Below are 14,245 nucleotides of genomic sequence, written 5' to 3' on the forward strand. Positions count from 1 at the left end.
CACATACAACTTGAATTCGTGTAAAATTAGTATTATACTGATACCCACAACAACTAGCGTATCTCTTAGCCATAACACCGAATTACTTTTCATAAAAAAAATTATACGGATTACAAAAACCAACTAACAACCGTTCGTTCCAAAACCATCAAAAATCAAATCAATCACACAATAAAACCATATGTGAAACCAAGAACCGATGTATACCGTTGCTTTTTGCCGGCAAACTTACAATTTCAAAAGTTATTATCCATCTGCAACAAAATATGTTCTCACTAATCTTCAAAACTGGTTTCCTCTTCTCTTTCACCCAATCACACACAAACACACACATAAATCTTCAACAATATTATTCTCTGGTGATTATCTTTCTTGATTGCTTTTCACAAGCCAAGAAGAATCTATCTCTTCATCCATCTCAAAACGCTACCTTTCGTTTCCTTATCTCAGAGATTCCCTTGCCTTTTCTTTTTCTTTTTTCCTCAAAACTCTTACCTTTTTATCCCCATCATGCCATTGTTCCTTCTTCTACCCTTCTTTTTTTCCTCTTTTCAGACCACCCTTTTGGTCCCTATCGCTATCTTGCTTCGGTTTTTCGGGTTTTGGGATAATCTTTTTTTTTTTTTTTTGGTTTTTTGAAACCCTTGTATACATACGTCTTGAAACATACCGATCATGTCGTCTTCTGGGAATGTTAGACATCTCTCTCAGCCTTGTGTTAATGGTATGGAAAGTTAGAGCATTTGGGTTTTTATGATTTGTTTGGTTTTTGGGTTTTGTTATCGCGTCCGCCAACTGTTTGATGAAATGCTTGAATGAACTTTAAGTCTTGATTTTGCTTAAAGAAGACACTTGTTTTCCTACTTTTGATGTTATCAAAATAGTCTTGGGATATTTGTATGGAGATTAATTTGCTTTCGATGATTTGGGTCGGTTTCTTTTTATACATGTAAAGTTTATTTTTGGATGAACATGTTTGGTTTAGAGTTGATGTGTTTCTTCAAAGCAGGAGACGTTTTTTCTTCACACGCAGAGAGGAAATCCCGGTTTATGAAATGGATGCGTAGTTTTTTCAAAGGTGGGTCGCAGTCGAATCGTGGGTCGGTTAATGGTGGTAATCCTTCCCCTCAGTTTATTGGAGACGGAAGTATGGTATCGCGTGCTCCTGTTAGATCTTTGGTAACCACCATCTTCCCTTTTCTATTGTGTGCGTATACTCTATTTATGTGAACTTTGTTAATATATCAATAAACAAACAAACTCTATGTATAGTCTTGTATGATATTTTGGTTTTGCATTTTTCTTTCATCATTAATCATTAATGTAAGAAATTCATTTAGGATAATCGCTCAAGGAGTGATAAAGAGAAGGAAGAATTAGATCGCGCAATTGCACTTTCTTTGGCCGAAGGGTTGAAGAAACCAAATGGTAAGCCGTCATTAACTTGTAAATCCTTTTAAAACTCATTTTAATCTTTGTCTCTCCACGCACATTTCAAGTTTATATTTATTTTCAGGATACGGGTGGCAACCAAGGAATAACGAAGATCTTCCAAAATCTCATCCAGATGACTTTGATCCACCATACCCTTCATACGCACCTAATGAATATAATCCCATGGGGTATAGGTACTTGTATCGTTCTCTAGCCTTCATTTTCTAGAAAAAAGATGTCAATCAACAATTAATAACTTGACGTTGATTATTCGTTTAATGCATTTATAATTTCCAGAGTATGTGGCGGCTGCCACCGTGAAATCGGTTATGACAGTTATTTGGGATGCATGGGTACCTATTATCATCCAGAGTGCTTTCGTTGTCATGCTTGTGGTCACCCGATCACTGAACTTGAGGTAAAATTTTTTATCCAAACACATTTCTCTTTGTTTGAACGTATTTCTCATTTGACTTCAGTAAGGTCAAATGACGATGTTGAACGTCTCTCTTATATATTTCTTTGTTGATTCAAGTTCTCGTTATCAGGGAATGAGTCCTACCATAAGTCCTGCTTCAAAGACTTGACTCATCCCAAATGTGAAGTCTGCTTTCAATACGTAAGGGAAACCGTGCTTAACTTTTTGATATCTTTTTTTTAAAACAAGAATAAAATTAAAAAATATCCAGATTAATTGTGTAATATTATGTTTGGTTTTACAGATTCCCACAAACGTAGACGGGTTGATTGAGTACCGATGCCACCCGTTTTGGTCGCAGAGGTATTGTCCTGCTCACGAGCATGATAATACCGCTCGATGTTGTAGTTGTGAACGATTGGAGGTATGAATTCTATTGTTAAGTTTCAAATTTGAATAATTTATACCATTATCTTCTGTTTATCAACTCTCCAATGTGTGGTAATTCGTATGTATATTCATGTTTTATGATAAGTAAATGGGTCCCGGACTTATGTATTCATTTCTTTTTCATTTCATATGAGAATTTGGCCTATAGAATAAAAAGGTAATCCAAGTTTGACAATGTGGGGTATGAGTACTTTTTATCTTAAAAGAAAGTTGACAAAACTGAACTATATACACGTCCCTGATTTCGTCAAAAAATAAACTTTCACGCCTATATTCGTCGAAATTTAAGCATCTACTCCTAAAGTTATCCCTCCTTTTGATGAGAGAGAAAGTATTGATATCCAACACCGTCAAGTTTGAGATCTTTTACTTTTTTTTTGGCAAATTTTCGAAATAAAATTTTCGAACTATGAAAACGAAAAGACATGTATGTTATGTCAAGACTTAAATATCGAAATTTAATGAGGTGACAATCGTGACAAATTTGCTTATGAATGAGTCTATATTGGTTAAGTACAAAAGTTACCTAAAGGGGGAACATGTCAAATGGGCCGAAAATTGTTTCTTTTTAGGATTATGGTGTTTTCATATGTTCGATAAATATTATTTATGATTATGGTGTTTTCAACATGGTGTAGTCTGTGAATGTTCGGTACATCTCGTTAGGAGATGGAAGGAGTTTATGCTTGGAATGCATGGAATCTTCAATAATGGATACAGGCGACTGCCAACCGCTTTACCACTCCATTAGAGATTTCTACGAGGGAATGAACATGAGACTCGATCAACAAATTCCCATGCTTCTTGTTGAAAGACACGCCCTTAACGATGCGATTGTTAAGGACAAAAACGTAATTTCAAGCTTTCAACTAGTTTGTGTTCTTTTCCAAATCAAAATGTTATTAATATTGCTACTTTTTAGAATTATTCTGATTTTACAATTATCTTTCAGGGGTTCCATCATTTGCCTGAGACAAGGGGCTTATGCCTTTCTGAAGAGCTGACCATTGCAAGTGTACGCCTTTTAACAACTTGTTAGTTATTACTTTGCGTATTCCACGTTTATTAAAATATATTTCTATATTTTTTTTTGTTTGTAGGTACTGAAAAGGCCAAGAATCGGTGGCAATCGGTTTGTTGGAATGAGAACTCGGCATCAGAAACTTACGCGTAGATGTGAAGTTACCGCCATTCTTGTTTTATATGGTCTTCCAAGGTGATGTCTTTATGGCTCTTTTTTGAGTTAAATTCATTTGTTTGCATAAATGCCACGTGGGAAATTAATCTTAAGCCTTTTGGTGATTAAACGCTGCAGGTTGCTAACCGGATCCATTCTCGCTCATGAGCTAATGCATGGCTGGTTACGTCTTAACGGTAACTAAAAAAGTTCCTATTTTTATTTCAAGAATCGAAAAAAGAGATTTGAATTTTGAATTTTCACATTTCCAATATTAACTCTTCTTATATTTTTTTGAGTAAAATGCCATTTTCGTCCCTGAGTTTTGGCTAGTTTTGCGACTTTCGTCCAAAGGCTTGTTTTTCCGCATCGGATCCAAAAAATATTAAGCTCTTGTCATTTTCATCCAACTCGTTAACTCCATCCAATTTTCTCCGTTAAGTCAGGGGTACTTCCGTCTTTTTTGTTAACTTAAAGGGCAATTCGGTCTTTTTCCAGGGGTATTCGGTCTTTTTACATAAAATGAAAAAGACCGAATCGCTCTTTAAGTTTAGAAAAAGAGACTGATATACCCCCGACTTAACGCAGAAAAATGGACGGAGTTACCAAGCCGGATGAAAATGGCTAGATTTCAAACCTTTTAGATCTAGATGCGGAAAAACAAACCTTTGGACGAAAGTCGCAAAACTAGCCAAACCTCAGGGATGAAAATAGCATTTTACTTATTTTTTTTTAATTTTTCTAATTCTTTTTTCTTTAAATTTTAGGTTACAGGAACCTGAATCCTGAGGTAGAAGAAGGTATCTGTCAAGTGCTTGCATATATGTGGCTAGAATCTGAGATCATGCCCGGATTAAAAAACATGCCATCAACATCATCATCCGGCTCAAAAAAAGGTGGGAAATCAAGGGCTGACAATAAATTAGGTGAATTTTTCATGCATCAGATACATAACGATGCATCACCAGCATATGGAGGAGGTTTTAGAGCTGCTAACACAGCTGTTAATAAATATGGTTTACGAAGAACGCTGGATCACATTCGTCTCACGGGAAGCTTCCCTGTGTGATTTCGGGCCTTTTTTATACATTATATATATATTTTTTAAAGCTGTTTTGTGCAATTTGCTCTTGAGGATCGATATGATCGTATGATTCCAAGTTTTTATGGAGTTGTTTTGGAGATACTGTGCAAGAAAATGGCTGAGAGTTTGTTCTTAATTTGTTTGCAATAAGTCTCCAAAAGGGATTTATTTCTGTAATTGTTATGGGTGCTTTTGTGTTTTGATATTATTTATGAACTTCTGAGATTGTAACCTCAAAGTATTAATTAGCTATGGTGTAAACTTGAAGAGATTTATGAAAAAGTTTTTAAGCTCTTGATTAGATTCCACTTTTTATGATGTTTGTTCTTTAAACTCTTTGATTGTATTTGCTTTTTTTTTTTTTTTTTTGAGTTCTTTTACCAAAGCAAAAAATTGTTTACCAAGACATAATAATTTAATTTCAAAACCACAAAGCAAAAAGAGGAAAATAATTTATAATCAATACTATCATATATTTAGGAGCTACTCGAACTTGACTCGTTTAAAACTTGACTTGAGTTATCCTACAAGAATTTAAACCGAGCTTGAGCCTCATGAGCTCATTTAAAGAACAAACTTCAGCTCGTGCTTCATACATTACATGATAGTTGTTTATGTCAATGAGTCCTAGATCAATTGGTCCGGGAGAAGGTAACGTCATTGACCTTCCAATGTGGAGGTCATGGGTTGGAGTCCCTTTTGGTATAATTTGCTTTCAATTTGTTTCAGGTGGGCTAGGGGTTTTACCACAGTAGGCCTTCTGGCGGTGGGTTCCCTTGGATTGGTGGGCCGGACTAGTCACCAGCGCTGTCTGCATATGTAGGGTGTGGGTGACCTTCGCCAATGGGTTTGCCCGGATGGCCGAACTTGTATAGTATTCGTTGACCGTTAAAAAAACATAATAGTTGCTATCAATACATAATAAATACCATCATTAACTAGTAATTATTATTGTAAAAGTATTAATGATAAATAAAAATATTTAACTAATAATTATTCTAGTAAGGAATTATCAATTTATCATTACATGTATATAGAAAATAATTCTATACACAAAATAATACTAAACGAAAAGAGCTAAAATCGAGCCTGTAGAATTATTTTCATAATCCAAGCTCAAATTTAATATGTAACGAGTAACGAGACAAGCTCAAGCTCTCTTTAGATAAACAAGTCGTCTTTTAACTTTTATAATTAAAGGGTTCATGCAAGCTCAGAAGTGGAACTCATTCTTCACAGCAAGATTGAGCATCATGCCAGCTCAAAGGCTTAAAAGCATGCCTCCTCGGCTTTTCAACACCACAGTCACACTTTCTCGATTTCACCAGCACCAAAGGAATAAAACTGACATGAAAAATATATCACCATATCCATAAATATATTTCAATAACTATACAAGAAACCACATAATGCTAATATAACTTTCACTTCATTTATAAGTCTTAAATTATAACAATGCTGAAAATGAAATAAATCCAAATCTCTTTTTCATAATCTCTATAGCCTATATACTTACCAAAGGTCCAAAACCATAAAAGGTCAAAAAAAAAAAAACACACAAATAACTTACTTTTTTTTTATAGTCGAGTTGGTTTTGAGGGCGAAGGATTTGAGAAGTGACGATAGTTCAATCCCGCACCATTAAGGAGGAATCAGATTTATCCTATTGTGTTATGGGATCTATTAGACTATATTATATTATTATTAATACTAAGGTGGGCCCGTGGGCTCACACTTACAATAATAATAATATAGTCTAATGGGTCCACCTTAGTAATAATATAGTCTAATATACGATCCGTTTGATTGGACCATCATCTAAATTGGCTGCTCGTGAGCTTGATTTACCTCTCATGTGATGGGCCTGAGTTGATTTGGCTTAGATCGTTGAGGTTCTCACGTGACAGGGTTCGACACTTTACGCAGTTACACACAAAAAAAAAAAAAAAAAAAACATTACATCTATACATCTATAGTCCTTGGTTTTCTTGTAAATCTTGAACAAACATACACGTAATAATTTGTTTCTTTTTTTTTTCTTGTCTAACTAGAACAACATTTCCTTTGAGAGTTGTTATCATAATCACCAACTTTTATGGCAGTTGTATTGCTAGGAACAGGAACAGAAGCAGATGCAGCTTCTTGAGCAGCCAAGGCTTTCTTACTTACTATCTTGTATATGTCCAACAATATCATCTGAAACGCCTTTTCAACGTTATACGCTTCGAATGCAGACGTCTCTAGGAACACTAGCCCTTCTTGTTCGGCTAACTTTTGACCATCAGTTTCTTGGACGGCTCGATGATGGCTTAAATCGGCCTTGTTTCCGGCTAACATGATCACAATGTTGGAGTCTGCATGGTCCCTAAGTTCCCTTAGCCACCTTTTCACGTTTTCGAATGACTGCGCCTTTGTTATGTCGTATATCAAGAGCGCGCCCACTGCTCCTCGGTAATACGCGCTTGTGATCGCTCGGTACCTCTCTTGACCCGCAGTGTCCCATATTTGGGCTTTTACTATTTTACCCTCGACCTGCATTGTAATGCTCTTTAGGCCCTTTTCAAAATAACATGTTCGTGTTTGTTTATGTTCGTTTGTGAATATTCGTGTTTGTTTATGTTCGTTTGTGAATATTCTAAACGAACACAAACAAACACCAATTAAAAGTGAACAACAATATTATAATTAAAGTCTAATTATAATATTTAACATTTATAAAGGAAACAAGAATATGGGTTGGACTCAACTATTTGAAAAATATGTAAAAGAAATGACATTAATGAACTAACATAAATGAACAAGTGAGACGCATTCATGTCCTTTGTTTAGTTATATTAACGAAATTTTTTTTCGTGTTCATTTGTTTAAATATATTAGCTAGCGATTTTTTTTATATTCGTTCGTCTATTTATATGAACAAAATCTTTGTTCATGTTTGTTTATTGCAAAGATGAACAAACTTCGTGTCTAATGGTTCACTAAATGTTTCGTTCATTTGCTTTCCTAACTAGGAGGCCAACCAACCTGAAGAGTCCTTGTAGCGAATTCGACACCAATGGTGGATTTAGATTCCAGACAAAATTCATTTCGGGTAAACCTAGAAAGAATGTTTGATTTTCCGACTCCAGAATCCCCGATTAGTACTATCTTAAACAAGTAATCATACCCATGATCCACCTTATATGCCATTCCTTCTTTCTACACTCCCCACAAACCTATATAAACATATATAGAACAAAGATTACAACAAAAGAAGAATTAGTAAAAACCATCAACTTATATGTATCACATATTCCAATCCGTACACTACTAGAAAAATGACTTTCAGATAATCGGTCGGTGAAAAAGCATGCCCGTTGGCGATGGTGATTCGTTTGTGAAGGCGTAACTTCACCAATGGGTCCTACTTTCACCAACGGACAAATGAGTCAGATAAATTAAAAAAAAGTATCAACCTTTTGTGATCGTGGGATAGCTTTCCAAGATTTAAAACAATTAAAGGAATCTAAAAGCAATGTAATGGAAAAGGGATTGAAGATTGAAAGAAGGGGGGAGACATAGAGTGAGGACCAACCGGAAGAAACAGAAATACCGAACAAATGGGAAATTTAACGGTCATTTACAAGGAAACAATCAGAAAATGGTGGAGTTATTTCAAACCGACAAGTTTCATAACCAGCCCTTGATTTATGTTCTAATTACTCTAAACAACCCTATACTTTGGCTTGCTGCCTATCATAATGGCCCCATGAAATCTAACAAATAGGCTCGGTAAAGGCCGTACCAAGGGGCTTCTAAATTTAGGCAACGGCCTAGGGACTCTGAATATTTTAAAAATCTTTATACAACATATATTTTATGTATTAGGAACCAGTTTTTAAATAAAAGAGCCTAATTCCAACTCTAAGTAATATGCAATTCGTATTTAATTTAGGTCGCCATCGTTATTCTCGCTAACTGTAACGTTACACATGCCCGTTTTGCTCAACGGTGTCGCCGATTGGGGAAGAACTAGATGTGAAATTAGGGGAAATTAATGGTGTCACAAGGATTGGCTAACGGCTATTTTTTACAGTACTCTTTGTATATTGCGATTCCTTAATCATTGTTTTCTCTAAATTCCTAAGTGATACTTTGAATCTTTGAATTTTGATATTATGCTTGCGACTCAGATTTAGAAAGAAGAAAACAAAACCGATATTTTCTTTATACCCATTCAAAGGCCCCCACATTTGTAGTTTGCTTAGGGCCATCAAAAACGTTGGAACGGCCATGGGCTCGGTCAGAGGCGGAGGATAGTGGGTGCTCGGGGGTGCACCCGCCCACCCCAATATTTCGGTTAGAAGTGTACAAGTTTCGATTTTTCGTCCGAAAATTTTAAAATTATATAGGATCGCCCCCTAGATTATTTTTCTTAAATTGTATATTCTAAATATTTATAAACTTTGTACATAAATGATGGGTAGTTTGATAAATATACATTTTGTTTTATTTGGAACTATTATTATTTGACCTGATTTGAATCGAATAGCCAACCCAACCCGAACCGAAACATAACGATAGGAAAAAAGTTTTTTGGGTCCCATTACTTTACGCCCCCTCGAAACTTTTGGTCAAGCTCTGCCACTGGGCTCGGTCATGGCTAAGATTACTAAATCCCCATATGGGGATTCATGTGTGTTTCACAAAGAACTTTTTAATAAGATATAGATCACCTTGAAAACTACTAATAAGGTAGTGATCACCTCTTCTCTTTTCAATAATCAAGGCTGTGTTTATCTCTTCTCTTCTGACCAATTTAGCTAGTGATTACCAATAACTTCTGGACAGTCACTCCCAACTACTTATCTTCTCACTAAGGTAACGATCACCTTTACAAATCCCCTTAATGTGTAGATATCACCCCTCTTAATATCTCTCCTCATCTCCTTGCCAATAATCTCGTCCTATAATTAATAACATGAAAAAGCTTACTCAAAATCAGTTTGTATAATTCTTAAGCCTGTATGAGCTCACGCATTGACTCGCTCGAACAAACAACCCGTATAAAATAGCCTTACATAGCTCTCTACAAAGGAAAGCCCATATAACAAAAAAAAAACCCAATTAAAGCCGTACAAAGGAAAGCCCATCCCATTTGGCTTTTTCCTAGTTTAATATATAACATTTGCATGTCACATAACACACTTTTCCTTTTTATTTTTTTCCTTTTATGTGTTTTTATATTTTTCTAAATACCTTATAATCAAGTTTTATGTATTTATTTTTATGTACGTGTGCCGATAAAAATTCATGTTAATTTATGTTCTAACGTACTTTTTTCCTGGAAATGAGTTAGGTTAAATATACTATGTTTGTATGCTTATTATTACGTACGTTTTCAGTTGGTTTACGTTTTGACGTAAATTTTATTTTTTTTCTGGGAAATGAGTCGGCTCAAATATAATACATTTTAATTTTATGTACGTTTTCAGTTAGTCTACATTTTGACGTAAATTTTGTTCGGAAGCGGGTCTTGTCAAATATAATATGTTTCATTACACTGTATAAATTCTAGTCACTTTACATTTCGACACCACCATAAAGCGACGTACTATTCTTTAACTTAAAAAACACTATTTTCTTGCGTGCTTATTTTTATGCACGTGTCGGTATAAATTCTAGTTGGTTTACATTTCAACATAAATTTTTTATGTATGTTTTCAGTTACTCGACTTCTATGGTTGTATGAAGTTGATTTTGAGCTCAATTTTCATTTCGCTTAGATGATTTTGAGTCAAGACAAACTGGTTCATATAGAACTGAACTTGAGCCCTGAGCTCTAGATCGTATTGGCTCGACTCAACCATGGGGAAACTAGGGATGGGCTCGATATCAACCGGTACCGAAAATCCTCAAAAGTTGGTATCGGTACCAAAAATGTACCAAGTTCAGTAAATTTGGTACCGGTGCCGGTTCGTTATCGATACCCGGTACCACTTGCTCATCCCTAATGGAAACCTAGCAACATCTTGTGTCCTTGAATTACAATTAAAAGTTGTTTTAGCGAAACATTGTTGTTGGGTTAATGTGTGAATCTTTTGGGCTTAAGTATTTAGGCTCATGGATGGCGACACAGAAGGCTAATGGGATTTGGGCCAGCCTAACTTAATGTTTTATGGTTCCTGTTTAGTTTTTTTGAACAAGTTACAAACCCCAATCTAGTCTTAGGGGTGGGGTGGTCACTAGTGATGAAATTCCATCACTCACAAACATCCAATCATGTTCCGCCATGTCAGCAACCACCATTCTATCACTCACAAGCATTCTTTAGTGGTGGTGGTCATCACTAGTGATGGGATTCCAATGTACAAGTATTAATACACAATGTACAAGTCATACACATACCTCAATAATTCTTCAACGCGTGATATAAACAACGCGTTAATCCTATCACTCGTTACCAAGGTGGTGGCGGCGGTGTTCGTTAAAAAATAACGAGTGATGGGGTGGCCATCACGGACCACCCCCACTCCCCTTATATATATACGCATGTTGTAATTGTATTGTTTGAGTACCTAATAGAAGAAATCCTAGTTACAACCTATAGACGGAGGTGACATTGACCGAACAAAGTAAATCTCATGTTTGTTTTTCTGCTTTTGTGTGTGCATTTGTTTGCTTCTACATCGTCACTCTGTTCTTAACAATTATTTAATGAAAATATAATTGTGTGTTTATTTGCTTTTGCATCGCCCCTATGTTCCTAGCAATTATTTATTAAAAGTATAATATTAAAAAATGTCACTACTTAGAATATTTATATCGTTGTTTCACTTTTATTGACTTAATGTTTGTTTTTGTATAAATTAATAATAATAATTGCACAGAAAGCTTTGAAAAAAGTTCGAAATTTTATTGCAATATGCGGATTAAACATTTTATATAGAACTTTTCTTACACGTAAAATTCTTAAAGTAAATCTTATGTTATGGTCTCATGTTTTAACTTTTAAGAAAAACTTTATTCCATTCTTTTACTATAGAATCAAAACGTTCATTTGCCACTACAAATTAGAGGAGAACTTCATTTATTATCCTAAGGGTGGAAGGGGTGTACTCGGAAGTCCTTTGAGTAGCACGTGTAGAGGCGGATTGGGCGGAGATACCGCCGCAACCTACCCGAGTAACCTTATGGAGTAAGAATCCCGAGTTCTACAACTCCGCTACAACTTGTGTGAAAGGAGAAGGGCTAGGTGATTTTCTTTTTAAAATATTTAATAAAAAACATGTAATGGTAGTGGAGTTGAGCTAGGTGAGTGTCCCTTCTTATTTGGGTTGAATCAGGTTTTTGGTTAAATAAGGTGACACAATCATATTGGATGGTAGTATGGGTATTTAAAGATTGCTAGCTATGTGCCCCCCCCCCCCCCTTAAGGTGAACGTAGTGTCCGTCACTAATTCGTTAATTAGCCAATGATAATTGGCATTGGAGGGGAAGTGAAGATTTGGGCTTGAGGTTAGAGGTTTCAAATTCGAATCCGATCCTAATTGGGTTTTACCGTAGTGGGTCTTCGGGCGGCGGGTTTTACCTGGAACTGGTGATGGTGGGCTTGGGCTACCCAACACTGTCTACGTTCGCATGCGTATAAGGTCGTCTTTTGCCATTGAATTAACCCGAATAACCTGGCTTTTATTTCGTTGGCCGTTAAAAAAGAAACTAATCCGTTAATAATGGTCCTAGAAAATCCGGCATGGAAAAAGTATTCACTATATATCACCCATAAAAACTTCATCGAGAGATTTTAAATAAAGAAAGACTATATATTAAACTAGTATTAAGCCCCTGCGTTGCGGTGGTTGTCATTAAACTGTGTTAAGTAGTAGCAATACTATACCATTGTCAGCGACCACCAACACTTGAAAAGCTCGTAAAAACAAAATAAAAAAAAACGGGAAAAAAATAATGCCGAGCGAAAAGCAGACGTAAAATCTTTGAATCACGCACGCTCGTTGCTGAGAAATTAAACCGAAACGTAAAACATAGAAAAAAATAACTAAGTCCATCCAGGACCCGCGTGTTGGACGAATTTGTCAAACGCAGAAAAATAGATGTGACACGACGGGCCAGTCAAACGGGAAAAAAATATACAAAAAAATGTAGAACCCCACACACACGTTGCGGTGCGTAAACTCACAAAATTTAGAACGAAACGAAAAACTTGGGAAAGATCAAAAGTATGGTGGACCAAAATTGAAAATAAAAAAGAGTTGGGATTAAATTGTAAAAGATGAAAAACTTTGGGTTAAAAGTAAAAAAAACAAAGGGTCTAAATTGCAAAATTGAAGTTATTTATTAATATAGATAAAGATAAGGATAAAAATAAGTGTATATCGGTTATTAATTAATATTAATATTAAAAGAAATTTATTAAACAAATATAAATAAAATTTATGAGGTTGAAGGAGGGAATGCGATGTGCCATTATTTGGAGTCTTTTATTATAAGTTAGATAAACTAGATCGTATTCAAATTTTAAGCTCTTTACCACATCCAATGCATTATATGTTTATCACAAGTAGCACGTCGAGCGTTTGGTTAAGATAATGACAAACTCTAGTACTCTACCATCAACATCTTACTATTTTATATATTTTCACGTACAATATGTTTTCAAAGTTTAACACGCGGTCACATTTACATCATATTTTTATGAGTTGATTTTTTTATATCTTCATATTGGTTTATAGTTATTCTAACATTACATAAGTTTCACTCATTAAAAGTTGAATTATAAACTTTAAATAAATAAAAGATAGAATATGTGTAAAGAGAGATAGAGATGAGGGATGTGTGAATATTAAGTCCTCTTAACATACTATGATGCCTCCATAACATAAACTTAAAATGAGATTATGAAGTTAAAATTTATGCATAAAGATACCGGGGAACCGAGCGTCCATAGCTTGATTCTCATTTGATCAAAGTTGGACGCTCTTAGATCCATGTTCAAGGCTCTGCCCAATGAGCTCTGCCAGGTAAGGACTTTAGACGTCTAAGGCTAAATTGCACTTTTCGTCCTTTATGTTTCAGGGTTTTTGCAGACGCTGTCCTTTAAGTTTAAAAATTACACTCTATGTCCTTTATGTTTGCAACCTATAACAGGCGGTGTCCTTTCTCATAAACTCAGTTAACTTTTTTATGTTAAAACCCCTCACCTTAACAGCAGGGACCATATGTGTAACTTTGTAAACATGAGGGACCTTTAATGTTAAAACCCCTTGTCTCTCCCATTTTTCTTTCGAAGCAAACCCTAGCCTACTAGAAATATCCACAGCCGCACAACTCAGTCTCTTCTCCCTCTCCATCAGATCCGACGACCGGAGCCGGGTACGGCCGGCGCTCCGGCGTCTGTTTCTTCTCCGACAAGCACCCCCGACTTCCACTTCGTCTTACAACCGCCACTCAGCCCCCAATTCTCTGATATCATCGCACACTTGCACACAATCTGAATCAAGAGAGAGTTAAAACGGGAGAGAAAGAGACAGGAGAGGAACATGGGTGATAGAGAGAGAGCCGGCGTTGATTTGCCGGCGACCGGAGATGATGCAGGTTGGTGATGATGGTGAACGATGGTGGAGATGTAAATCAGATCTAAATTAATGGCCGGTGAAGATGGCTGGTACTTGTTGATTGTTCTTTG

The 14,245-nt window shown here is 35.8% G+C and overlaps 2 protein-coding genes across 2 annotated transcripts; one reads left to right on the top strand and one right to left on the bottom strand.

Annotated features, from left to right (window-relative positions):
* The first annotated feature begins 201 nt into the window (after window positions 1–201).
* LOC110872635 (protein DA1-related 2) lies at window positions 202–4,740 on the top strand. The gene is made up of 12 exons (XM_022121477.2): window positions 202–724; window positions 1,010–1,179; window positions 1,341–1,428; window positions 1,517–1,628; window positions 1,732–1,852; window positions 1,970–2,053; window positions 2,157–2,276; window positions 2,941–3,153; window positions 3,255–3,317; window positions 3,403–3,518; window positions 3,618–3,676; window positions 4,247–4,740. The coding sequence occupies exons 1-12, from the start codon at window positions 676–678 to the stop codon at window positions 4,546–4,548; spliced, it is 1,497 nt and encodes a 498-aa protein (XP_021977169.1). The 5' UTR covers window positions 202–675; the 3' UTR covers window positions 4,549–4,740.
* A 1,806-nt stretch (window positions 4,741–6,546) lies between these two features.
* LOC110872636 (ras-related protein Rab2BV) lies at window positions 6,547–7,975 on the bottom strand. The gene is made up of 2 exons (XM_022121478.2): window positions 7,588–7,975; window positions 6,547–7,095 (listed from the first exon to the last, which is right to left on the bottom strand). Exons 1-2 carry the CDS (start codon window positions 7,750–7,752, stop codon window positions 6,607–6,609), a joined length of 654 nt encoding a protein of 217 aa, XP_021977170.1. The 5' UTR covers window positions 7,753–7,975; the 3' UTR covers window positions 6,547–6,606.
* Window positions 7,976–14,245: the final 6,270 nt, after the last annotated feature.

This window comes from Helianthus annuus, chromosome 8 (assembly GCF_002127325.2).
Source record: "Helianthus annuus cultivar XRQ/B chromosome 8, HanXRQr2.0-SUNRISE, whole genome shotgun sequence".
Classification (NCBI taxonomy): Eukaryota; Viridiplantae; Streptophyta; class Magnoliopsida; order Asterales; family Asteraceae; genus Helianthus; species Helianthus annuus.